Genomic DNA, 27,564 nt, shown 5'->3' with positions numbered 1-27,564 from the left:
AATATTCCTGGTTTCTACATGTTGGAATTTCTCTTTCAAAAGCTAACACAGCGTCGGCGTCACTGCTTTTACCTTTAGAAATGTTAAAGACATGACGTTACCTTGGGACCCAAACCCTTCAGCGACTGCAGAAAACAAAATTATTTTTACAATGTAACAAGGGCGGGAGCCTTGCCTGTACATTCAACATACACTGTTCTTGGAATTTTACCCTTGGAAAGCAAGTCTTCGACTCCAAAGTACAAAATCTTAATTATTCAACATACACTTTTCTTGGCATTTTACCCCTGGAAAACAAATATTTGACTCCAAATTACAAAATCTTAAGTTAATTGTTGAAGTTGAGTGGAAGTTCCATCGGACAAAAATAAATAAATTATAGTGCATCATCACTTGGCAGGTATACCTTGTGCTTGCATACTTGTCTTCGATTTGATTCAAATTCCATGTATGGTTTTGATTTGCCACTCATTCCACTTTGACAAAGTGGACGTCAGTTGAGTTATGATACATGACTGACCATTCAAATTTGCTTGGGTTAACTATTAGTTCCCTCTTTCATGAAATCAAGATCACATCATCAAGATTCAAATCTTCATGTGATATGATAGAAAAAAATGTGACATGTTAACAAATTTTCATTGATCTTCTAATTAATATTTTAAAGTGCTTGAAATGGGAACAAGAAACATCCGTCATCTGAATTATAAGTTACTCTTGAATCTTTATAGGTTTGACAACGGCAACCTTCTTTAGCTTTACTTTCTCATACATGAAAGCCTCTTTAAGCTCTCCTACTACCTCACTCATGCTGGGCCTCCAACATGGTGTATGCTCAACACATCTGAGCGCTAGTTTGGCAACCATAGTGATTGATTTCATGTCATATTTTCCGTCCATATCCTTGTCTATGATTTTCACCATTTTTCCAGGGGTTTCATTGATGGCCACATAGTCTTTCACCTGTGATGACGTGCAAATATAATTATTCGTACACACACTTAAAATGAAAGCGTATGTCGTAAATTTGGATGATTAATTACAAATAAATTCCTTACCCATCTCAAGAGATCAATTTCTTCCTCAGGTAGAGTGTGATCGAGGGGTTTTCTCCCACATATAATTTCTAATAAAACCGCACCAAAACCATATACATCGCTCTTTTGAGTGAACTGTCCAGTACTTATATACCTGTAAGAATATCCAACGATAAAAGTGAAATTGCCGTGGCTCTTAATAATTAATCGAATTCCTGGGGCATCAAAAATAATATTTCGCAGAGAAATGCAAGGTATATTACACTGGGTCCGCGTATCCCAAAGTTCCTTTCACTGTATCCTCGATAGAAGCGTTCCGATCCATTGTCATCATCGACAAACCGAAATTCACTAATTTTCCATTCAAATCGCTGTCGAGGAGGATGTTTGAAGTTTTCACATCCCTGTGAATTATCATTGGAATACAACATTCGTGCAGGTATTGCAGTGCTTCAATCAGAAACAGACGAGGAATATGGTTAATCACGATTTCTCTTATTTAGTTGTATTCAAATACATAAAATTAAACAGCGCTTACACTACAAAAGTGTAGTGTGAAAAAAAGTATTTATATAAATTACCCTCAGCCACATCGATTGCTATTTTGAGCCTGCTTTTCCAGTTTAGTTTGGAAAGTCCTGCCTTCTCTCCTGAAAGACAAATTTATAATTAAATGTATACTGCTTTTGTTGCAATATCAAATCAACCAAACAATATTCCTGGGAGACATACTTACCATAAAGATGGTCCGTTAAAGACCCAGACATGTACTCGTGGATAAGTATAGGCTGTTGGGATTTACCAAAACAGTAACCCAGTAAACACACCAAGTTCTTATGATGGACTCTAGAAAGCAGATCGACCTGTTAACAAAGTGAATCTGTATACATCAATTTTACCATGCTCACATATATTTTTAGAAGCGAAATAATTCGAAATTGGAATTACCTCAGTGAAGAACTCCTTAAATCTTTCTACTGAATTGCATGAAAGCATTTCTACTGCTATCTCTTTTCCGTCCGGTAGTCTACCAAAGAACACCTTTCCAGAGTCACCACACCCCAGTATCCGACTAAAGTTTTGTGTGGCTTCCACAATCTGGTGTAGGGTAAAAACCATCGATTCATCTGGGGTAAAACCCATCGATTCGTCTGGGGTAAAACCCATCGATTCGTCTGTAATCATATAAAATTCGCAAAGTATGAAAGCACCGTCTATATGGGGAAATCCCACTATATTTCATATTAGAATGTTCTTAAAATATAAGTTCTTGACCTTCATTATATAGTTTTTCCCAGTTTTATTTTTTTCTTCTTCTCATGTTTTTCCCCGCATGGAACATTGAACATCTGAATTTAGATTCTCACCTTTATTGAGAGGCAGCTTTTCGCTGAATTTTTCCCCGGCACGCTGCTTTGCCCTGAATTTCTTCCAATATACGGTAATACCCGCTATCATCACTAAAGTCCTGAAAAACTACTTAAGTTAAACCCTTAACAACCGGTGGATTCTTTAATTCTTAACCCTCTCAGGTTTTGCTCACGATCTTCTATCTACAGTCTTATAGTTTCGTTACCAATTTGTTGGAAAGATAGGGAAAAACATAAAAATTGATACAACCAAATAATATGAGCTTGATCAACCAAAACTCGATTCTAACAATGAATCTGGTTAGGAGTATTTATGCTTAACTGACTCTCCTAAATTAAGCCAGCTTTAACATGCTGGAGTAATTACAATTTCTAACCATTTTGGAAATGACACCATTTTGGTTTCTTGAATACAATCCCCGCCCTCATACATACATATAAGGATTTCCAGAGTATCTGCAACACACCAAATGAGGAATTCTCGCTGTAATCGTGAACCTCCTGCAGTAAGATTTTATAAACTTTCAACCGTTTACGTATTACTGTTGTATCGGGCATTCCGTGGTTTGCTGGTAACAAAATTTTTAAATAAAAAGCATAACTTGAACATTTGATAATGGAAATTTGTTGTGAATACAAATAAATGTTATATTACTCAATTTAATGAAAGCTTGTCGAAATATAAACCTGCGATAATAGTAAAGAGATTGCAATATGATATTTAGTGATTAAAATTCCCTTCAGAGAATATAAATATGTATAAACATGGAAGTCTTTAGGGTTTCTGAGATCAATACCCAGTCTGGAAAATTAGCACTCAAGTTGTTGTTTTGAAGATGTATGCACAACAAGCGAACCTATCTGCAGCAGTTTTCTTTGAAAATGTCTATCAAGACAGAATTCATCTAAGGAAGAAACACCCGGAGAGAGCTTATTTCCAGAAGAAACGCTTACAATTTGTCCAACAGGCTTAAACTGGAAAAATCTGAAGGGAGAAATCTGGCAAAGGTTCGATCTGACCGACTAATTGCCAGTAATCGATGCAAGCCCTGTGGAAAATAAGACTACAATCAGGTCTCACTAATCGCTGAAGCAAATCGACTAATTTTATGTCTTCTAGAAAAACTACATTCATTATATGATTGCACCTCACATGCTTAAGTATTCCTTATAATTGTTATTCATTATTATTGATCCTATTTATAAATTTGGAATATCTTTTATAATTTATAATTATATTTAGAAATTAGAATATCTACTTTTATATATATATATATAAATAATAATTTCAAAATAATATAGCTTATTACTATATTTAATATTTATAATATTGAGGAGCAATTATCAATCATATTTACAAATTTGAAATGCACAGCATATTTATATTAATTAGCATTCAAATAATTGCATTAAAAAATTATATCTTTTATATTATTGCACTTCACATTTATAGTTGTTATTCACCATTACTATTTATAATTATTATATTTATAATTTTGAAATATTTATTATATATGAATTGCAGATGGGTAATTAATTGAGGGGAGAAGCTCATTTTACAGCGCAGTATGGTGTGTAACTCTGTCAGTCTATCATCAAAATTGAAATTTTGTTATGTCTGCCCAAATTAAATTAAACTGCAAAAACACCAACTATACAACTTTATTAAATTTATAATTTATTTTCTCAATTAACAAAAACAAATCATTTGAAAAAATTAAAAATTAAAAAATCAATAACCAAATCCCTACGGTTAATTAACAAAAACAAATCATTTGAAAAAATTAAAAATTAAAAAATCAATAATCAAATCACCGACGATTTCCTTTGTGCCAACTAACATTCAAGCGATGAAATATGGGGCCATCGTTCCTTGTTCTTTTCTCGTCGTGCCAACTAACATTCAAGCGATGAAATATAATATTACGGATCAATTAAAAAAAAATCCAACAAATATGGGGCCATCGTTCCTTGTTCTTTTCTTGTCGCGCCAACTAACATTCAAGCGATGAAATATAATATTACGGATCATTAAAAAAAATCCAACAAATATGGGGCCATCGTTCCTTGTTCTTCGTGTAAACCAAAAGTTTATCTCGGACTTTATGATTTCGATGAAGAAACCGTTCACTTTGATGTGACTTGAGCATTTTCCTATGAAATCGATCACTGGATGCTCGTCGTCAGCTCGCTTTTATCCTGAAATATGGATTAGGATAAAATATGGATTAATATAGTGTTGTTAAATCATTTTAATTGAATTATTTTGTTGGTGATAGATTTTAAGCAATTCACTTTTATTAAATGTCATTAAGAGACTTAGTAGAGACTTATTACATGTCACCAAGGAGGTATGCGCACTATAACATAGCGAAGCATGACCCATGTTAAACCCGCAAGTACTCGCTGGTTTTGGTGGGTTCTATGTGGAGTCAGGTAATTTGCATAGAACCCGCATTTAAGATCTAAATTTTGCGGGTATCTTATAGAACTCGTCTACCCGTATAAGACTCGTGGGTATTCTATAGGACCTGTATAGAACCCGAGTCTCAAAAGGCACAAATGTTCAATTTTTTTTTATTTTTATTTTTTTCTTTTTTGGAAATGAGGTGATCTATCTGTTGCATTCCAATTAGACTTATACCATCTAGCTCTTTCAATTATTTACTTCCTTGAGGTAAACATCCCGCCACTTCCAATGGCTTCTTTGCAACTCTACCCTTCTGAATCAAGGTCTCCACGGCTTATTGGTTGACTTTACTGTGCATTTGTTCTAAAAGCATATAGTTATTCACCTTGTGTGTACCATCCATGTCCATAGTCCTTGAAACCCTCATGAATTCTAACCAAAGATTTTAAATTTCTTTTCGTTATAATTCTTTTAATATTTGTATAGTAATGTACTTGTATCTACCAGCCAATGGGCTTTATTTCTTTGCACCACCACCTTCTTGGAAAGGAAATTACCTCTTTGGAAGAAAGTTACATGCTTGCTAAATGTCAGTTATGCTCCAAAATAAAGTGAGGGATGAGGAATGATCCTTTGACTCAAAATAGTTTCAGAGGTGGGTGTACATGCTTTTTTATTATGGTGCAATTTTGGCCATACCTGTCACTCAATTGAATGACCTTTAAGCTTGCATTATTTGTTGGATGTACTACACACCTACATGCGTACACTTAGTTAGAGCATGGGACTACATGCAAGATTCCTTTTGCATGATTTACTCCCTGATTTGCTCCTTATTTAACTCCGCAACTGGTTAGTTCTTCTGCATGATTTACTCCCTGATTTGCTCCTTCTTTAACTCTGCAACTGGTTAGTTCTTACTCTCTGATTTGCTCATTCTTTCACTCCGCAACAGGCTAGTTCTTTCCGGAACTTGTTGTAGGTGTTGAGTCTTCTCATTGATCACCACTATGGTGCATTACCTTGGGATCTTCACCCAGTAATGCTATATCATGAGCATTGTAACCTATTTTCTAATGAATCATTCTTTTGTTCTTTCGATTTTCTTTTAGTGCTTTTGCTCTACAAAGTTGTGTGTTCAACCTTTACTAGCTAGATCCATCTGTGCAGGTTTTCTAACACATTTACATGGTATTGGAGCCCACAGGTTGCTAGATAAAAGGCGCACCAGTACTTTATTTTGTAGGTATTACAACTTGGAGATCAAAGATCGACATAAAAATGGAGTTTCCCAAAGCATCGATCCTAACACCGTACAACTATCACGAATGGAAGGACCAAATGGCTCGATACCTTCGTCAAAAAGGGTTGTACATGATTACCATGGCTGCAGAAATGGATCCCACTTCAGCCATAGAGAAATCCAAGTACCTCAATAGTATGGATGAGGCCCATGGATCCATATGCATGTGCATCTCTCCAGAGTTGCAGTTGCATCTATCTGTCTGCAATACTCCCAATGAGATTTGGAAAAAGGTTGAAGAACTCTACGGGAAACAGGATGAGCTGAAAGGACATCTGCTCGAAGTGGAGCTGCTGTCATTGGATCCACGGAACTATGATAGAATTCAAGACTTCTTCACCAAATATAATGATCTATTGCTGCAACTCAAGGGTTGTGGAATTGACAAATCCAAGGAGGAGAGTCGCCAAGTTCTCTCTATTATGTCAAAGCTCGGACCGGAATAATCCATCTTTGTGTCTACATTTCATTGAGGAAGGCTCACAACAGGTAAATCCTACACTATGCCTTCTCTCAAAGAGTTCATGGAGTCCCTTACTTTTGAGCAAGATAAACTCATTGGCATGGGGAAAATCAAACCTCCAAAAGCGCATGCACTTGCTGTGCATGATGGCAACCACAATAAAAATCACAGATCTGATTCAAATCAGAAAAATTAGTAGCAAAAAGACAAGGGAAAAGCGCATTCCCATCCAAACAAGGAAGGGTACACCAAGCCCTTCAATCACTCCTCCGGCTCGAGAAATGAGAAAGGGAAGAAAGGAAATAGATGCACCTACTATCAAAGAGGATTCCATCCAGAATTCTCTTGCATGAAGAAACAAATTGACCAAATGGCAGACCTTCAGAAGCACAACCTTGGGGACCACATCCCTCAGGGCACCAAGAAGAAAACTGAAGATCTGCCACACAGGAAAGGTAACAATTTTCATGCTTTAGTTGCAATTAATTCTTCCCCTAATGCATGGATTATAGATTCTAGTGCATCACATCATATGGATGCTACAAAGGAAGTCTATTCCTCTTTGGATGCATGAAAAGGACCTCCCATCCTCATGGGAGATGACTCACCTATTGAGGTCACCGGAAAAGGTAGAGTGGAAATTTTACACAGAAGCTTTGAAGATGTGCTTCATGTTCCAAAACTTTTGGTAAACTTGCTTTCAGTTTATCAGATCACTCATTCTGGCACTGGAAAGAGAGTGAAATTCACTCCAGATGCAGTGAACATATATGACCTACATAGTAGCTCCAAAATTGCAACCGGTGAGGTAAACAATGGAGCCAAACTGTATACATTATTTATTGAATCTGAATCCTCCTTATTGCTTACACATGCTGATGATAGTAGTAGGCTTTGGCACGAGAGGTTGGGTCACTTAAATTATAGGTATCTGCAGCAGCTAAGCAAGCATGAGATGGTGGAAGACTTGCCAAATATCAGTTTCTCCAAAGGAGTTTGTGAAGGGTGTGTCCTTGAAAAACATCCTAGAGAAAAGTTTGACACTAGCAAGACTCACAGAGCATCCTCTCCTCTAGATCTGATCCATAGTGATCTTATGGGGCCTTTTCCTCATCCTTCCATCAACAAATCAAGGTATGTGCTTACATTTATTGATGATTTCTCACGATATACTTGGGTGTATCTTCTCAGGAACAAATCTGAAGTTTTTGCGCACTTTGAAGATTTCAAAGCACTAGTTGATACACAGTCAGAGAGAAAGATCAAATCCTTCCGTACAGACAATGGGGGGGAATATGTTAACACAACACTTCTACCTTTGCCTTTAGTCCGGCATACAGTTGCAGTACATAGTTCCATACACTCCGCAGCAAAATGAAGTTGCTGAGAGAAAGAACCGATCTCTCAATGAGATGACTTCCTGCATGTTGCATGCTCAATCACTACCTCATAAGCTATGGGATGAAGCACTTAATTGTGCTAACTACATCCAAAATAGATCTCCTCATAGGTCTATCAAGGATCAGACCCCCTTTCAGGCTTGGAGCAGCACTAAACCAGAGGTCACCCACTTCCGTGTTTTCGACTCCCAAGCATGGGCCAGGATCCCCTCTGAAAAGAGGAAAGCTCTTGATCCCCCTTGTATGTGCTTATTTTGAAGAATTTAATCTCTAGTCCCTTCAACCTAGTTTCATATTTATTGGTGAAGAATGTAATCTCTAGTCCCTTCGACCTAGTTTCATCACTGTGAATGTAATATCTAGTCCCTTTTGTGCTTAAAATTTACCATATTTTAACTTTTTTTTGTATTTTGACAAGTCTTATAAGGGTCATTCCTGAGTATTATACAAGTTGACGAGTTAATGACTTGACGAGTCTTATACGAGTACAAGTCGTCCAACATTGCTACAACACATAGGAGATTTTACAACAATATTCGAGACAACTTTTGGGTAAATTGTCGAAACTTGAGACAAAAATAAAAACTTCTATATTGCCTTAAATGTTGTCTTTAAGCGAGCATCTTAAATTATTGTCTTTATATAGACGATAAAGAATTGTATTTTAAGACAATATAATATCACTTTTGCTTCTTTAGAGACAATATAAAAAAATGAATCCACAAAAATATCACACCATTGAAATAAATCAATATAAAATTGTTTAATTAAAAATAAACTAAAATATCATTGATTAATTCATGTTAGGGCACAGTGGAATCGAACCACCAACCTCCTTATTATAAGGCAAGTGTTCTGCCATTGAACTAACACCCTTTAAAGAATTATGTGATGATATAGGCATTGATTTAAAAAAAATACTTGATACATAATGACATAATATTTATAAAATCTATAATCGCACAACCCCTATTTTTAACTTAATAAAAAATAATTCGATAGACTTAGATCAACATCACACCCATGTGGCATGACCCGCACAACAATAATTACAAACAAATTAATCTAGTAATACAAAAAAACAGTAACTAGAATTAGCACAAGCTATTAAAATCTTGCCACAACTATTGAATGGTTTCTATTTAGTGTGTTTCCACTGTTGATCTCTTTCTCTAGTTCCTCTTTGTCCACACCATTGGTTAAAATATTATATTGAAAAAAGATAAGAAAGGAAATTTTCTGCAACTTGGTAAAGAAAGGAAAATCTTTAAAATGATTATCTTTGAAATCTGGTTAACAAAAGAAATCAACAACGATGTTTCTACACAATCTAGATTGCATATTTCATATAAAAAAAATTCACCTCAAACTCGAAATACCATTTTTAAGGGACGTCCCCAGATGAAGCATTAGCATGTCAATTTGTAGGAAATTTGGAGAAGGTTTTAGCCATTTTAAATCATGTTATATTGTTCATCTACTTATATATAAATGAGGCAAATGTCCAAAGAGAAGAGAAGCACATCTTAGGAGTCTATCGCATGCTTAAAGAAAGTCTTAGATCAGCGCAAAAGAAACCAAAACAGAAGAAGGATCAATGGGAGAAAAAGGGGAACCCAATGAGGAGTGGACAGGTAGGTTGTTTTCACGAAAATGACAACAGGGAAAAGACCTTGGGGTTCAGGCTCAAGGGGCCAACAAGGTTCTGCTGTAGTCTAGCACAACGCTGACCTTTTCACCTAACCGGGAGGGCAAGGAGTCTCAGTCGAGGCATGCCACGACCAAAGTTAGATGGAGCAGGAGGGTTATCGAGCAAATGTAAATAACATACAACAATATCTCATCGCACTCAATTAGTTGTACTATCTATGGTTGTCATTCTGCTTACGCCATTGTAGGAAACTACCTAGTTATTGATCATTCATTTAAAATTTTAAATAGCCCATCAAGAACACAATAATACAATAAGGAACCCAAAATGCTTCTTTCATTAACTGGAATATAAGAGAGTACATGACAGAATATAAAAGGCTCGAGGCTCGTTCATCAAATATCGAAAGAGTACTTTTCATAGAACACAACTGATAAGAATGGACATAAGTAGAGTCGAAGACAGTCCTAGCTCTTCCATAACCAATCCGACTCTCAGGATCCTGCCCTTGCTCACCCACTTCATCACCAACCCCTTCCTCATGATCCCTTTTGCTTTTTATCCTTTGTTCTACATTCCCACTGCCAATTTCATTTGGTTGAAGCTACCCTCGCCTGCCTTCTATTTCCCTTGCTCAGCTGCTTCTGTACTCTTCCGCCACATTGCCACAACTTCCCGTTCACTCCCACTTCTCGTCCCTTTCCTTTGGCTGTCAGCTCTGCAACCCGAACCGTTGTCCCCGCCCCATGTTCTTGACCTTTATTCCCACCAAAATCCAAAACGAAGGCCCCAACAGGTGCTGACTACAATTCTTTGACTCATCCCCAAGTTAATCTATCTTCAGTGTTATCAGCTCTGTTGTTGCTCTTGGCAAGGTCTGTCGTTATTGTTTGTTGCTGTGTTGGTTCCTCCTCTTGCGGCACTGTTGCTTCTTCCCTTGAGTGTGTTGGTCCTGCTTCGTGTGGGGCTGCTTTTGCTACATTTTGGCCCTTCTTTCACAAACAAAGGCCCCAACTCAATTACTGCGACAATCATTTCTTGGTGGAAGCAGTTATACTCTTCCAATGTCATATGCCAGACGCTTGTGAGGGTTTCTGTCTATTGGATAAATTCGGTCGTTGATGTGTAGTTTGGTTGCTCGGGCCAGGCATTTTGCAAGGTGCTCCACTTTTCTTCAACATCATCACATACCTCCCGCAATGCTCTTACATGTTTACGGACCGGTGACCTCAGATCATGAATTTTATCTTTTGTTTCAGCCACTTCCTCCTCAATTTGTTGTACCCTATCCTCGAGAGAGACGATCTCGTCATCGATTTTCTTCAGCTGGCCTTTATCCCTATAGGTCTTTCTATCAGCGATGTGTTGCTGGAGTTGTTGGCAAAGTGGATAGATTGGCTGGTTTTTCATGGACAAGATGCCTGACCAATCATTGACGTGCTCCAGTAGCACATAACCATTTGTCAGGGCATCAGTTAGCAAGATTTCATTGCAGTGGAAGTGTTGAGTTTATGCTCGATCTCCATGATGTAGCTTGTAGTTGGATCGGGAAACACTGCTCTTGGCCATATATAAACTCTTCTTCAGCTCCTTGTTGGTGGCCACAAGTTCTGTGCATGATGTCTGAATATGGTCACAACAGTCGACCAAAATGATGGCCGAAAAATCATCAAGTGCTTCAATTACTAATTCGACCACAATTGGCCAAAGTGCTCTTAGCTTTGATGTCACTTGATCGACCTGCGATTGTAGTTGTTGATTGTTATGTTAGAGCTGATCTCGCTCAATCGTGATAGTGACAATTTGTTTCTTCTCCTGCTCATGCTCGGCGACCATGTCATTGTTTCTCTGTTTATCCCTCTGAGCTTCTTGTTGGATAAATCCGAACAGTTGTGCAGATGACCAATGCTGAAGGTTCTTAGGTCTCATTGTTGATGGGTCCAAGAAGTTTCTTTACAGGGCTTAGCCGCTAGCAATGGATTTTTCTGACTGGCCTTGGGGGGAAGTTGCAGGCTGTGTGGTTTCAAGAAATTAGGGATCAGGAGGGATAATTACTCACTCTAGAACCACTGGGAGATTTATAGGAAATGAGGCTTCAAACAGTTCGATCGTAGTGGAGTGTGATTTTGATGTGATTGGTTCTTCGCTCAGGAGTTGGCATTTTCCTAGCAATAAGGATACTAGGGATGTTTGAAGAATAGTATGGCCTTCACCACTGTTTAGTGACTTGTTGGATTGGATAGCTGAATCGACTTCCATTTCTTTTGTGGTTATTCAAGTACCTGGAGGGACTATGTTAGATAGGGTCATGAAGGTGGAAGTTGCATGGGGGGATGGATCCTGCAACCTAGGTGAGACAGTAGAGGTAGATTGTGGGTTTTCTTCAACAATTGGGGAGGTTGATGCTGACTCGAGTCCATCTCCGGTGAGGTCAACAATAGTCATGGTAGGCATTGTCTTTTGCGTCTTGGCCATTGGTACCTTAGTACCTTTGGGCTGCCTAGGTTTGGATATGGTTGGCTTTGTCTGAGAGCGAGGGCTATGATGGGGGATAGCCACAATGAGGGGAGTAGTTATGATCATATTAAACAAAGTAAACCCTTGAAAAGCACTAGACTGGGGAGTCGTACATGTTGAACCGTGGAAGATGTAAATTATTTGCTGAATGAAGCTCATCTGTTGCTCCATTTGAGAGACCATCGACTGTAATTCCTCCTCCAACCCCCTCTTCATGTTGCTCCCAACCATGTCTCTTGTCAGTCGTTGTGGTTGCATGCCCTCGAACAAATATTGAACTGGCCCTATGTAATCTCGCACACGACCCTTGGCCATGATCTGACCTCCGTGTGTAATGCCCCTTCTGTCAATGTGAACCACTGCGGCCTTGTTTGAAAAGTCTCTGGATGGATGCATTATGGCATGATATAAGTCTATCCATGTGTTACCCCAAACTAGATTTAGTGCAAGTAGTTATCAAGCAATCCCTTAGGGATTCATTCCGTTGCCCTTATGGTGGCAATAATCTTCTGGTACTAGTCCTTAAATCATACCTCATTGATCTCTTTGGTGCTAAGGTCCCTGGACGTCCTCCATGGTGTGTATATGAGCGTTAGTGGTTGCTCATCTGTGATTTCCGCTAGGTTCCTCCCTGTTGGCATGCACCATTTCTACATCGCCAAAGTCATAATCAAATACCCAAAAATGAAATTTTTGGTTCATCTGTATAGATCTTCGCAAGCTTCAAATAACTGATTCAGTAGAAATGTCGATCAGTTGAGTGAAATTCCTTCGCAACAGTGCTCTGCAACTGATATGGTGTCCAATGTGCACTCATTTCTAGAGAAATGTCTCATTACTTTCCCTGCAATGATGTAGCAAGTGAATCTGATGTGGTCCTTGTTGATCAAATCTATTTTAGTGCCCTTGCCACCACGCTTGGTGTTATACTCACTGTAATAATCATTGTCCCCCTCCTTCTTGGCTTGCTTCGACCTGGTCTTAAACGCGGTCGAGATTTCATCTCCTGTTGGTGAGAGCCTGGTGAGGCGTTGAATTTCCTCCACATGAATTGGACATTATTTGTCTAAAAAGAGTGAGCCACCATGCATCTTGCTCACCATAATGTTAGTGCATTTCATTGCAGTGAAAGACATTCTAAAAATCGACAAACTCCTCAAATTTATCAAATTCGAACGCTGAAGTGACTCAGATCTTCCTTCGATATTCGTTGCCATTGTATCATCACCCTTCGGAAATTATTCTGTATATAACTCTGATCCGGATTTAAACAGGAACGCAATAAAATACAGAGATAACCATCAAGATAGATATGTAGTGGAAATAATACCTCAATTCATTACTGTAAAATATTGAAATATGCTTACAAACAGAAATGGAAATAAACCAGCCAAGGTGATGGTAGTTTATCTCTAAGAAGAGATGTGGTGGCTACATGCCTCTGAACTGTCTTATAATGAGGCTCAAAGGCCTATTTATTGTTGAGAAACAATGGAAAACCCTTCACATTCCAAAACCTAACCCTAGAAGATGAAACGCCAAATTGTGGGCCCCGTTATTGGGTAAATTGGTACATCAACTTCCCGGGCTCGTGAATTGGTCGTACTATCTCCGTTTGACGTGCATGATAGCCCGTTGGAAAGATCTCTCCGAGGACTACGACAAAAAAGACGATTTTTATCAAAAAAATCGTTGGTGGTAGATTTCCAAAAAGACGTCGTTTAGGGCCTCAAAATGGCTCCGGAAGTTTAGGACCCGAAAAACTGCTAAAAATAGTAAACTGTGCTATAATTAAGGAAACTGAAAAAAACTGTAAGAAGCACTAGAGGGGATCCAAGTGGAATTAGCGGGTGGCCACCAATATCCACCTGGATCATTCCTCCCCCCTTAGGAAGCAATGGTCCCCATTGCGTTGAGTTCCTCCATGAGATGAGGGAACTTCTGCTGCACTTGGTCCCTGGTGAGCCACTTGCCCTAGTGAAGGAGTTGTCCTACTTTGACAACTCGATACAGTTGGATATTCTGCTGGCGAGTGTGCTTAATCTGTGTGTCCATGATCCGATCAGTTGCAACTTGTTCCATGCAAGCTGGATTTAACTCTGTGGGTGTGAGTTGTTCTGCAATGTCGGACGTGTCTAATAATGGTGGAAAGTATAGCTGAAGGCGGTCAACATTGAACACCGGGTGCAGGCCAAGGAATGGGGGAATGCTGAGCTCAAATGCATTGTCTCCCATAGCCTTGGTATTGGTGTAAGGGCCATATCAGAGTGGTCTGAGTTTCCGATAGGATCCGGTAAGGCGTTCCTTTTGCAAATGCAATCGGACTTTGTCGCCCACTTGAAACTTGTGTGGCACACGATGTTGATCATGTCGCTGCTTGTACTTGGCATTTGATTTCTCCAGAATGTCATGGACCTGTTGGCGAATATGTTGGATGTGCTCAATGAAGCTATTTGCCTTATATGTTTCGGACTGGACATGAGCAGAATCTGCGTGAGTAGCTGCAAATGGCATGGCCACATAGATGGGACATAGTGGCTGGAATCCCAATCCCACCTGGAAAGGGCTATGGCTAGTCGAGCTGTGGGGAGCCCGGTTGTAGCTGTGCTGAACATAGGGGAGGCTCTCGTCCCATGTGCGTGGATGCTTTGAGTTGTACATGCATAGAATGTGTATGATCATCATGTTGACGACCTCAGTCTGGCCATCAGTTTGAGGATGGAAGGTTGTGGACTTAGTGAGTTTGGTGTCCAGCATCGACCAGAGGCTAGACCAAAATGTACTGAGGAACCTGCTGTCCCGATCTGAAATGATAGACTGTGGAATCCTAAAGTGTACTCATACTCATTGAAAGAAGAGTTTAGCAGTGGCTTCTGCTGTGATATTCTTCTTGCAGGCCGTCATAATGGCCATCTTCGAGAACCTGTCGACGACCACAAAAACACAGTCATTTCCATGCCTAGTGGAAGGGAGGCCTGACATGTAATCCATGGAGATGGATTCCCAAGGTCGACTAGGGGTAGGCAGCGGGGTATAGAGGCCTTGCTTCTTGAAGGTCAGTTTGGCAATCGCGCAAGCAGTGTATGATCTGATGTACTTCCCGACATCCTGTCGAAGGTTCGGCCAATAGAAGTATTTCTGCAGTACTGCCACAGTTTTTTCGACCTCAAAATGTCCAACGGCCCGACTGTAGTGTGCTTCCCAGATATCTTGGCACGCTCGCTTGAAGGAACACAAAGGTGACCTAGGTGGCATAACAGGTCGTCCTGGAGGTGAAAATCTGGAACATGCTGACCCTCCAAGAGTGTCTGGTATGTGTGGTCGAATTCCGGGTCGCTTTTGTAGAGCAATGGCCAATCAGAAGTATTGTGCCCACAAGAGTTGAGCACGGTGGTTAACGCCATGATCGGTGGTCGACTGAGGCAATCTGCAACATTATTAGTGCTGCCCTTCTTATACTTGATACTCAAATGGAACTGTTGCAGGTATGTGGACCACTTCTGATGGTGATCATTCTGCAATTTCCCTTGGGTCTGTATGAACTGCAGGGGTCGGTGGTCCATGTGGATGACCATTTCCTTCCCCAAAATGTAATGCTTCCATTGTCAGCAGGCCTGCACAATGGAAAACATCTCTTTGTCATAAGTGGGATACTTCTGGACTGTGTCTGAAAGTGTCTCACTGTGATATGCCACTGGATGCCCGTGTTGAGTAAGGACTGCCCCAATAGCATAGTCAGAGGCATCTGTCTCGACCTCAAATGGTTGTTGCAAGTTTGGTAATGCAAGAACTGGTGCTGTGCAGAGTCGATATTTTAACTCTGTGAATGCCTTCTTTTGAGATTCAGACCAAATTTTTTTTTCTTTCGCTCCTCCCTTGGTGACCTGACTCAAGGGCCAAGTGATATGAGAAAATCCCAACACGAACCTGTGGTAGAAGTTGGTAAGGCCTAGAAAGCTGCGAAGATCTGTTAGAGTGGTTGGAGATGGCCAATCCCGAATGACTTGGATCTTGGCTGGATCCACATGCACCCCCTGTTCATCAATAATGTATCCCAGATACTGAACCTGGGTCATGCAAAAAGTGCATTTCTCCAAATTGGCACATAACTTGTGTTGTCGCAGTGTTTGGAGAACTTGTCGGATGTGGTGGAGGTGCTCTTCCCAAGTCTTGCTAAAGATCAAGATGTCATCCAAGTATACCACTACAAATGAGTTGGTGAATGGCCACAAGATGTCGTCCATTAGCCTCATGAAGGTTGCAGGAGCATTCGTCAATCCGAAAGGCATAACCAACCATTCGAAAAGGCCCTCCTTGGCTTTGAAGGTAGTCTTCCACACATCGGAGGGTTCGATTGGTACCTGGTGATATCTTGACTTCAAATCGATCTTGCTGAAATATTTTGCCCCCTTTAGTTGGTCCAGGAGGTCATCAATCTGTGGGATTGGGTACCTATTACGGACAGTGATCTTGTTCAGTGCCTGATAGTCAATACAGAGTCTCCAAGTCCCATCCTTCTTTTGTACCAGCACGATCGGGCTCCCACAGGGCGATGAACTCGGATGTGACCTTTTTGCAGCAGCTCCTGAATCTGCCTCTTGATTTCATCGTTCTCCAGAACAGAGCGCCGATAGATTGGTCCATTGGGCAGCGGCGAACCTGGGGTCAAATCAATGGAGTGCTTGACCTGACAGTGCAAAGGAACCCCTGCGGGGGAGGTGAAGATGTCCTCATACTCCTCCACAACCTTGTCCATCTGTAGTTGTCGTGCGGAGGGGCCCTATCTGGAGGTCATGGCCACCGTCTTCTTATTTTCTTGAGGGTGTATCATCAGGAAAACAAACTTCCCGATTTTGGAAATGAGCTTACTGCATTGTTTTGCAGTAACCAAAGAGATGGTGGTAGGCGGTGCTACCTCTGGTATCCTGTACAACTTGTTTCCCAAAGTAACAATAACAGCACGGGGCCTTGACTCATACACAGCATGTCGCTTCCACAAGTATGGTTGTCCTAATAACACATCACAAACTTCAAGGGGAGAAATGTCACACAATACCTCATCCATGAGGGGCTTGATGTTGTATGGAAGGCGACATTGTTGGCTCACGCGAAGATCCCGTCCTTGGTGCAGCCACCCAATGGTGTATGGTTGTGGATGTGCTGTGGTCGGTAAGCCCAGCCGTTTCACGACCTCTGCCGAAATGAGGTTCTTTTGGCTCCCGCTGTCGACAATGAACTGTAGCGGGGAGCCCTTTACCCACATCTGGGAGTGGAAGAGACGCTCCTCCTCCTCTGGATCTTCAGGTTCCTCCTTCTGGATCTTCGTGGTGGCAACGATGGTGTTGGGCTCCGCATCGATAATCTACTTCCCTTTGTCATTCCCCTTATCGGGTTCTGACTCAGAGTCAGAACATGCATCTGATTCTGAAACCTTTAGCTCGGCCACCAGTGACTGCTTGGCCCGACACTCACTTGTGTTGTGAGTGGAGCTCTTATGGAACTCACACCACTTTCCGGTGTCCTTTTTCGGCTTCACGGCGCTATTCTTTGCTTGCAACTTTGGCGGGTTCTCTTGGGCCACCTCGCCTTGGCTTTGTCCTTTGTTCTGCGGTTTGGGGGCACCTTTCCCTTGTTTCGGATTCGCAGACCCAAAGTCTTGCTTCTTCTGTTTAAACTTTTGCTCGACCTTGACGGCATATCGGTATGCCGTGCCGAGCGAGGAGATGTTTAGGAATTCTATTTCTTCTTGGATGTACTTGTGCAGGCAGCCACGGTATTTGAGTACCAAATGCTGCTCTGTATCCTTGATACCCAACTTTGTGCGAAGGGTATGGAAAATATTTGTAAACTCTGGTACGTCTTGGTCCCTTCCCTGCCGTAGCGTGGTCCACTTTATGTATTGATCCTCATAGCTTCCGACAGGGTAGTACTACTCCTTGATGGCATCTTGGAATGAATCCCAAGTCGGTGCGACTGAAAATAGTGAGCCTGTACTTTCATCCTTCTGCTCGCAGTAGGTTTCCCACCAATCCTTAACGTGGGGGGCTGCTTTGAGAAGAGCGAAAATAATCTTTTCCCAACTGGAAAAATCATGAACAGAAAAATAACCCTCTAGCACATTTAACCATTTATCGACGGCATCTGCGTCTATCTGACCCTCGAATATGGGGATTTCAAAATTAACTTGTACCTTAAATGGTGTGGCGTTTCCAGAGTTGTTGTTGGAAGCCGATGCGTCGCCCCTGGGTAGCCGCTGAAGGATTTGGACAAAGTTGTCCATCATCGCGTTCCTTTGTCGCTCGAGGGCTTCTTCAAGCAAGATTTTGATAGGATCTCCTGCCCTGTCGTCTTTCTTTTCATCTGCCATGGGAGGTCGTCGGGATTTTCGAGGCTGGTCTTGTAAAGGTTCGACCAATTCAAGCCCTAACTCCTTATATCCCAACCTCGTTGGGGACATGCAAAGAAAAACAAAGAAGAAAAGCAGACCGCTCTGATACCACTGATACGGATTTAAATAGGAACGCAATAAAATACAGAGATAACCATAAAGACAGATATGCAGCGGAAATAATACCTCAATTCATTACTGTAAAATATTGAAATATGCTTACAAACAGAAATGGAAATAAACCAGTTAGGGCGATGGTAGCTTATCTCTGAGAAGAGATGTGGTGGCTACATGCCTCTGAACTGTCTTACAATGAGGCTCGGAGGCCTATTTATTGTTGAGAAACAATGGAAAACCCTTCACATTCCAAAACCTAACCCTAGAAGATGAAACGCCAAATTGTGGGTCCCGTTTTTGGGTAAATTGGTACATCAACTTCCCGGGGTCGTGAATTGGTCGTACTATCTCCGTTTGATGTGCATGATAGCCCATTGGAAAGATCTCTTCGAGGACTACGACGGAAAAGACGATTTTTATCAAAAAAATTGCTGGCGGTAGATTTCCAAAAAAACATCGTTTAGGGCCTCAAAACGGCTCTGGAAGTTTAGGACCCGAAAAACTGCTAAAAATAGTAAACTGTGCTATAATTAAGGAAACTGAAAAAAACTGTAAGAAGCACTAGAGGGGATCCAAGTGGAATTAGCGGGTGGCCACCAATATCCACCTGGATCAAACTCTCACTTGAGTGCTAGAAACTGGAAACAATTCAAAAGATCGTTGTCTACCAGTGTTGCCTTGTCATATTTCCCATACAATGATTCGATAATAGTATTTTGTCATCTAGTTTGTCTTCAGGAACTGAGATTATCTTCATCATACTTCTGCATTGCTGATATATGACAGTTACAGGGGGCTAGCGAGTGCTTGAGTAACATTGTTGAGTTTCGAGCTGAGACTCAAAGAATTTTGTCACCTGAATTGGAACTTCTAAAAATTCCTGCATAACCATGCAAATTAAGTAGACCAAATTCGACACGACTTTTCTTACTAGACTCGTTAACTAATTACTACGAAAACTTTACCTATGAATACTTGATCATGTTAATTGGCCGCTGGCTAAGCTATACCTAACTTGGATGATGCATGATGATAAAAGTACAAAGTGGAGCAGATGGGTAACAATGTGACTGTAATGGCGAATTTATTGGTTAACTCTTTCCATAATAGGAAAAGATTCTATGGAAATTTACTTGATAGGGGTATTATTACCTAATTATTATGGAAAACACTCTAAATACGATGGATAAGACTTGTGAAACGTGTGACTAACCTCCACGACGACTGTCAGTTGTGTTGAGGTGGCATAGGTACTACAACTGAGCTAACACGCGAGAATTATTATATAGAAAATAAAATAAAATAAAACTTAAACGGACTAACTGCTTGATTGTCTTATTCCTAATAACTCTAAACCTACCTATAGGCCCTTTTCAGAGACCTCATCAATTAGAATATTGGGAGTTGTACTGATGGAAAGGCTTCAAGCATGCGCCATTCGCCCATCTTGCTATCAATATTCCATCCAGTTGCGCAAGTTTCATTGCTCCAGACTCCCTGATTTCTGTGACTATGAATGGACCAAGACAATGCATCTGCAACTTACCTAGGAACTTCTGAAACTTGATGTCGTATAATAAAAGTTGTCCTCCAACTGTGAACAATTTTCTCTTAATGTGCCTGTCGTGCCATGCTTTCTGCCTTGTTTTCTCAATAGATTGGTGGAATTCAGCTAGAAATTTGGCTTCACCTAATTCCATCAATTTCTCCAACCACTTCTGTAGCAATGCATCGTCTTTCATCTTTGTATCTTGAGCAATGAATATGCTCGATGCTGCAAATTTAGCAGGTACCATGGCTTCTCATCTATATACCAACTGGAATGGTGTTTTCTTGTGTGATCACTTGATTTTTGTTTGCTACACCCATAACGTGGCTGGTACACGCTCAACCCCATTGTCTCGACTTGCCGAACATATCTTTGTTAGTCCCTTCTCCAGTATCTTGTTGAATGCTTCAACCATCCCATTAGCCTAAGGGAGGTATGGGTTGCTCTTATGATGTTGGACTAGGAAATTCTGCAGGAGGGACGCAACTATTTCATTTATAAAATGAGTCCCTTGGTCACTTGTTAGGATTTTTGGGCATCCAAACCTAGATATGATATTTTCAAAAATAAACCTTGTCACTGTGTGTGTTGTACAATATTTAACTAGTGCTGCCTCTTCCCATCACATGAGATATTCAGCTGCTGTGTCGATATATTGTGCATGATAATGACATGTTGGTGGGTTGATCGGCCCAATGAAATCATTCCCACTTTTCAAAGATCTACACTGTACATATTGGTTGTAGTGGTAATTCATCACGATGCAAAATGTTTCCAATTCTCTGACACACATCATAGCCTTTCACATATTATTTGGCGTCCTTTTTTAGTGTAGGCCACCATAACCCTACCTGCAAGACCTTCCTTGCCATTGCTTTTCCCCCGACATGCCCTCCCATAACTCTAGAGTGGCACTCCCATAGTACATCTTGCCTTTCATGCTGGAGGAGAGATTGTCACAAGAATTGATCGAGGCCCAGCTTATAAATATGTCCTCCAATCAGCTGATAGTCAACTTCTTACACCACCATGTGTCTCTTTTGCGTTGCCGTATGTCCCTCCAAACATTGCCCTATGGCTAGAAAAGCTACAATTTCCTCCAAGTAGTCAGGTATTGCTTCTATGCGGAATAAATCAGCATCCAATAGTTGATCATCTAGGGAGACCCCACTTTCCCTTGATTCTAGTCTGGAGAGGTGATCTAGTCCCACATTCAACCGGCCTGGTTTAATGATAACCTCGAATGTAAACTCCTGGAACAACAGTAGCCACTTGCAAATTCTTCCCTCTAAGACTGGCTTGTTGACCAAGTATTTTAATGTTGAGTGATCTGTAAAGAATTTGAACGGGGCTCCAAGTAAATAGTGATGAAACTTCTGTAAGGAGTATACCATGGCTAGTTCTTCTCTCTTGGTCGTGCTATAGTTCTTTTTTGTAGTTGACAACTTCCTACTTGCAAAGAATATTGAATGATCCAAGTTCCCTTCCCCTAGTTGAACCAACGCTACCCCTAGCACAATTCCTGATGTATTGATATGTGCGTGGAATTTTTTTTTTCCAGTCTGGGTATACTAAGATGGGAGAAATTACCAAGTTTTCCTTTAGGATTTTCAATGCCACCTGACAAGTCTTCATCCAATTGAATGCTTTTGTATTCTTGAGTAGCTTCTCCATGAGTAGCTTCTCAAAAGGAGATCTCTGTGTAGAAGAATGTTTTGCTCTGTTGTAAGCATGTTGCACATAACACAAATGTTCATCCCAAAGCTTAGGATGTTTGTTGCAATATCCTCTGAGTAGCTGGATTACTATCTTGTTAACTACTTTTGTCTGGCCATCAGTTTGTGGATGAAAAGTTGTGCTTTTCTTCAATTTGGTGTCCATCAGTTCCCACAGACTTGACCAAAACTTCGCTACAAATTGAGTGTCTCGATCAGATACAATAGAAGTGGGTAATCCAAAATGAACCCATACATGTTCAAAGAACAGTTTTGCAGTTTGTTCAGCTGTAATCTGTTTATTACAAGGTATCAGAATACACATTTTGTTGAACCTATCCACAACTACATACAGATAATCATGGCCTTTCCTAGATTTAGGCAGTCCTCCAACAAAATCCATGGAAACACTTTCCCAAGGGTGAGAAGGAACTGGTAGTGGAGTGTATAAGCCTAGTTTTCTATTGCTGGGCTTGCTTTTAGCACACATAGTACACCCTCTTACATATCTAGAAACTGTCTCATTCATTTTTGGAAAGTGACCTGATATCAAAGAAGTGTGTACTTCTCTAATTATCTTTACTCTCTCAGTTTGTGGAATGCAGAATTTCCCACAATGATATAAGAGTCAGTCCTTCACATGATAATCCAATTCTTCTACTTGTTTTCCTTGACTTAAAGTTGCATATACATCTTTAAAGTCTATATCTTGAGCATATTGTTCAATGTAGCTTTCATGTAGCACAAAATTATGCTTTTAAGTATAGTAGATGCATTTATAATGGGTCTAGATAACATGTCTGCAACTTTACTATGTATGCCCTTTTTATATCTAATGACTAAATGAAACTGTTGTAGAAAACCCATCCATCTATAGTGTCTTGATTGCTGCAACTTAGTTTGGGAGTGTAGATATTGAAGTGGTTGATGATTAGTATGTATCACTGTCTCTTTTCCCAATAAGTAATGTTTCCACTTTTTCACACTCTGAACTAATGCATACAATTCTTTATCATATGTAGGATAGTTAACTATTGCAGGATTAAAAGTCTCATAATGATAACATATGGGTTTACCGTGCTGTGTCAACACTACTCCCATGGCATAGTCACTGGCATCTGTTTGGATCTCAAATGGTCTTTGCAGATCAGACAGTGCTAGTACAGGTGTTGTACTAATCTTTTCTTTCAAGGTGTCGAAGGCTTTCTAGTGTTTGCCTCCCCACTGAAACACCTTGTTCAATCCTGTTAAAGCATTTAAGGGAGCTAAAATTGAGGAAAAGTTAGAAATGAACTTCCTCCAATATTGTGTTGCCCCTAAGAAGCTTCTCACTTCTGTAGCAGAATTGGGTTTAGGCCAGTTTACAATGACTGCCACTTTAGAGGGATCTATTTTCAATTCACCACCCCCTACTATATGACCCAAATAATTCAGAGATGTTTTTCCAAATTCACATTTTGAGATTTTAACATGAAGTTTTTCTCTTTTCAAAACATCTAATGTCTGCTTAACATGCTTTAAATGTTCTTCCCACGTTTTACTAAAAGATAGAATGTCATCCAGATACACAATAACAAAATCATCAAGAAAAGGTCTGAGTACATCATTCATTCATCTCATGAAAGTAGCAGGAGCATTGGTCAAGCCAAAAGGCATAACCAACCACTCATACAATCCTTGCTTTGTTTTGAAAGTAGTATTCCATGCATCTTGTTCTGCAACTTTGACCTAATGGTATCCACTGTGCAAGTCCAGCTTGGTGAAATAAACAACTTCTTTCAATTGATCTAAAAGATCATCTATGCGAGGAAGGGGATAACAATTTTTTATTGTTATCTTATTCAGTGTTTATTAGTCAATGCACATTCTCCACGAGCCATCTTTCTTTCTCACCAAAACGATTGGTGACCCACATGGTGATGTGCTAGGCCTGATGAACCCCTTCTCGAGCAACTATTGCACCTGCTTCTTGATTTCAGCATTCTCTAAAGCAGACAATCTATACATTCCAATGTTAGGAAAAGGAGCATCTTGTTGCAAAATAATATCATGTACTATTTCCTTTTTGGGTGGTAAACCTTTAGGTTCTTGAAACAAGATATCATACTCTGAAACAACCTTTTCTATATCAACTTGTTGTTTAGCATTACATCCCTCAAATACATTGGTTTTATCAAGTTTCTTTTCCTTTACAACCATCAATAAGAATTGTTTGCATGAATTTATCATTCTTTTCATATGCCCTGAGTTTATGAGAGTATAATTATTCTTGAGCTTATGAGCTCTTACAAAGTATTCAATTCCATCTTTGACAAGTAGATACTTGTTCTGATCTCTATGGAAAATAGCTTTTCTATCATACAAGTAAGGACTTCCTAAAACAATTCCACATATATCCAAGTGAATTATGTCTAACTCGACCTCATCTACAAATGTTGACCCAAAAGAAAACTTGAGTTTGCACTATCTAGTCACTTGTAGTTGTGCTTTATCATTCAACCATCTTAATGGGTATGGTTTCTTGTGAGGTGTAGTTGCTAATCCCAATTTCTTTACAATTGCTTCAGAAATTAAATTTACTTGTGAGCCACTATCAAACAAAGTATCAATCTTTTAATGTTTGGAAATAACTCAAATATGGAAAATCTCATGTCTTTTTCTCTCATTTTCTTCATCAGTAATAGATTGTGCAGAATTACCAGTAGATGCTTTAGAATTCTTACCTTTTATACCTATGGCTGCAATGGTTGTTTCATCTCCTGAGTCTGACCCCAAATCTTTTTAAATAGCTGCAGTAGTCTTCTTCTTCTTGCCCTCGAACTTCTTAGGCCTTAGCTCTAGATGTAGAATCCAACAATGCTCATCATCATGCCCATCCTTTTTATAGTGAGTGAATGAAGCTTTGCTTTTCTGTGTAGTATTGGCCTTCTTTGCTTTCCACTTCTGCTTTCTTTTCTCTTTTCTCTTGCTTATAGTGGGTTAGGATGGTCCCCCAACTTTTGGATTTCCATTCTTTCCTCTAGCTTCTAGATGAGTAGCTTGTACAGATACTTCATCTATCCTAGTAGGATTAAACATGAGGATGGTATGCCTCATGTAGCTATGTAGACCACCAATGCACTTCAAAAGAGTCTCTGGTGAGTCTAATGAGATTCCTAGAATCAATGTTCTCTTTCTGAATTCTTGAATGTACCCTTGCACACTTTGCCCTTTCAACTGCCGAAGAGTTTGCCAATTCATCATGGCTTGTTGCATGTAGGCCAATGGATAGAACTACTTTTTGATTGCAAAAACAAATTCACCCTAGATAGAGAGAGTCTTACCATGTCTTTTCATATTAGCTTGGGTTTTGCCTTCCCACCAAACCAAGGCAGTGCCTCTTAGGCATAGGCTTGCCAGCTGAATCTTGCTCTTGTCTGAGTCGATGTTCTGTACTCTGCAATAAACATCAATTTGTCTAATCCAATTGTCTAACTTTTCTGCATTTAGCTCTCCATCATATATAGACAAATCAAATTTGACATCTAGTTTGATCAAAGATGCTTTCTTGTTATGCACAGGGCTATTAGGAGGTGTGAGAAAGCTTTCCCCTTGCCCTTTCCCTTTTGAGTGGTTATGGAAGTGTGATTCATATTCTCCCTTATCTTGTTTAGATCCTAATGAATCTTCATCCTTATGCTTTCTAAAGTCCCTATACATTTCTTCTACCATGGACTTTATGGCTAGGAAACTTTCTATGAATTGAGGGTTTGGCCCCACAGAACCTTCCTCTGACATTGTCTTTTGAGGATAGACTCTCCCAATTTCAAGATTAGTTTTGACCAACTCTCCTCCTCCTAATTTGAGCTTTGATTTAGTGAGCATTCAACAGCTAACCCAACACAAGCTTGTCTAACCTTAACAGCCTAAAGCTCTGATACCACTTGATCTGATAATCACCCTATGAGTGATCTCAGTTGAAGAATTATTAAATGAATGTATTACAAACTCATGTGCTAGTGTGTGTCTATGTGATCTTATGCAACGAATTGATCAGATTGCAAAATGCACAGACACTTAAATGGAAAATAGCAGAAAAACACAGTAAGCAAATGCAAGAACACAACAAATTAACAAGGAGTTCACCCTATCCTCCAGGGATGCATCTCTGGTCCAACTCTCAGTGGTGGCCTTCTTTTATTGTGTCTTGAAGTAGAGAATTACAATGAGGAGCTCAATATTAGTCTCCTGAAACAGAATTGCTTGGCAGGGTGGTTCTTGGATTCCCCAAGCCACTAGAGTGCATAGAGTATTTTCCTTACCAACTCTTGACCTCTCTGGTCTTTAATGGGAGGAGCCCAATGTGGTGCTCAGTTCCCCGACAAATCCTCTCAGGGATTGCTCGATGCTGCCTTATGCCGTAGGTCAGCTTGGCTCTTTGTCTTTCTGCTCTTTGCTTTACTGTCCCTTCTTTTCTCTGTCTCCATATTCTTCTCTCTGGTTCTTCCTCTGGGTGTCCTCTCTATGTCTTTTGTTCTTTGTTCATGGCTTTAAAGCCAGTCACTCTCATGACTGCTTGTTTCCTCTTCTGCCCCCGTCGGATCACCCGATGCTACTCGCTTGGAGTTCCCTGCCTCGGCGTCATCATCCATGGCTCTCATGGAGTGGCCACTTGTCCTCCTATGAACTGTGCTAGCTCTTCCTCGTCGGTTCGATTCTTTGGTTGCGTCAGGAAATGACTCATCTGCCACCTCAGTGGTCAAATCAGACCTCAAATCCTTATACATCGTTGCTTAATCCCTTGTCAAATTTGGTTCTTTCATCGGGAACATTCTCAGACGTTAGATCTAGAGCCCCCAGATCCGAAGTCATTCGCTTATTTCATGCGGTTGAATTGCTCGACCATTAGCGTGCGATGAGCGGTGGTTTTCTCTCTCCTCCGCCTACCACGCATTGGGCACTAAATGGAATCACTAAGGTTTCAGCCAAATCTGCTTACCGCCCAAGGGTGCCCCCGATAAATACCGCTAGTTTTGGAGTGTGGGTCCCGCCTTTACCCTTTAGCACTTTTCCCCACTGTTTTCCTGGCTTCCATGAGATCGAGTGCTCGGGGCCCTTCCTTCTCAAGGGGTTTTATCTAGTGATGCATGATTAGCGCTAATCACACATCAGAAACTGCCTCCTTTTCCCGATCTGGGCTTCCCAAGTGCCAGTTTGGCCTCCTGCGTAGTCTCCATGGACCTCGGTCAGCGCGCTTTGACCGAGGTCCTCGTCGTTCCTCGCTGGCTTCCAACTGCCACTGTTCAGAGGTCTTCCCGATCGCTCTGTGCTCTTGAATTTTATGTTTGTCCCGATATAATACAGTCATGGTACTTTGATTATTCTTCATGGATCCAATTCGGATCACTATCTCTCTTTCTTTCTCTCTCCTCCTCTCCCCTCTCCTTCAGTTTATCTCCTTTATTGCAAGAAATCATATATGATTAAAAATCACCATCTACACTAAAATAAAAGAATCTAGTCCAAGAAATCAAATATAATTAGAAATCAACATCTACACTGAAATCAATGTATCTATTTCAAGCAATCAAATATAATTAGAAAACTTATACACTAAAATCAATGCATCTAGTGTAAGAAATCAAATAGGATTAGAAATCAACAT

The 27,564-nt window shown here is 40.3% G+C and overlaps 2 protein-coding genes and 1 long non-coding RNA gene across 8 annotated transcripts in view; 1 reads left to right on the top strand and 2 right to left on the bottom strand.

The window, feature by feature from the left end:
• The window catches only part of LOC149211171 (uncharacterized), a 120,243-nt gene that overhangs the window by 12,261 nt on the left and 80,418 nt on the right, over positions 1 to 27,564 (top strand). The window lies entirely within an intron of this gene.
• On the bottom strand, positions 405 to 3,576 carry LOC149211174 (putative LRR receptor-like serine/threonine-protein kinase At5g48740). Its single transcript, XM_089396957.1, has 9 exons — positions 3,205 to 3,576; positions 2,785 to 2,908; positions 2,405 to 2,505; positions 1,986 to 2,212; positions 1,774 to 1,900; positions 1,619 to 1,687; positions 1,301 to 1,487; positions 1,059 to 1,191; positions 405 to 963 (listed from the first exon to the last, which is right to left on the bottom strand). The coding sequence occupies exons 2-9, from the start codon at positions 2,838 to 2,840 to the stop codon at positions 712 to 714; spliced, it is 1,152 nt and encodes a 383-aa protein (XP_089253083.1). The 5' UTR covers positions 2,841 to 2,908; positions 3,205 to 3,576; the 3' UTR covers positions 405 to 711.
• LOC149211173 (uncharacterized) lies at positions 20,042 to 20,452 on the bottom strand. Its single transcript, XM_089399201.1, has one exon. The coding sequence runs from the start codon at positions 20,450 to 20,452 to the stop codon at positions 20,042 to 20,044; it is 411 nt and encodes a 136-aa protein (XP_089255327.1).

The sequence above is a fragment of the Pinus tabuliformis genome, chromosome 1_2, assembly GCF_031772625.1.
Source record: "Pinus tabuliformis cultivar Carrire ecotype Pingquan chromosome 1_2, CPIR1, whole genome shotgun sequence".
Classification (NCBI taxonomy): Eukaryota; Viridiplantae; Streptophyta; class Pinopsida; order Pinales; family Pinaceae; genus Pinus; species Pinus tabuliformis.
This window is presented reverse-complemented; position numbering and strand designations above follow the sequence as displayed.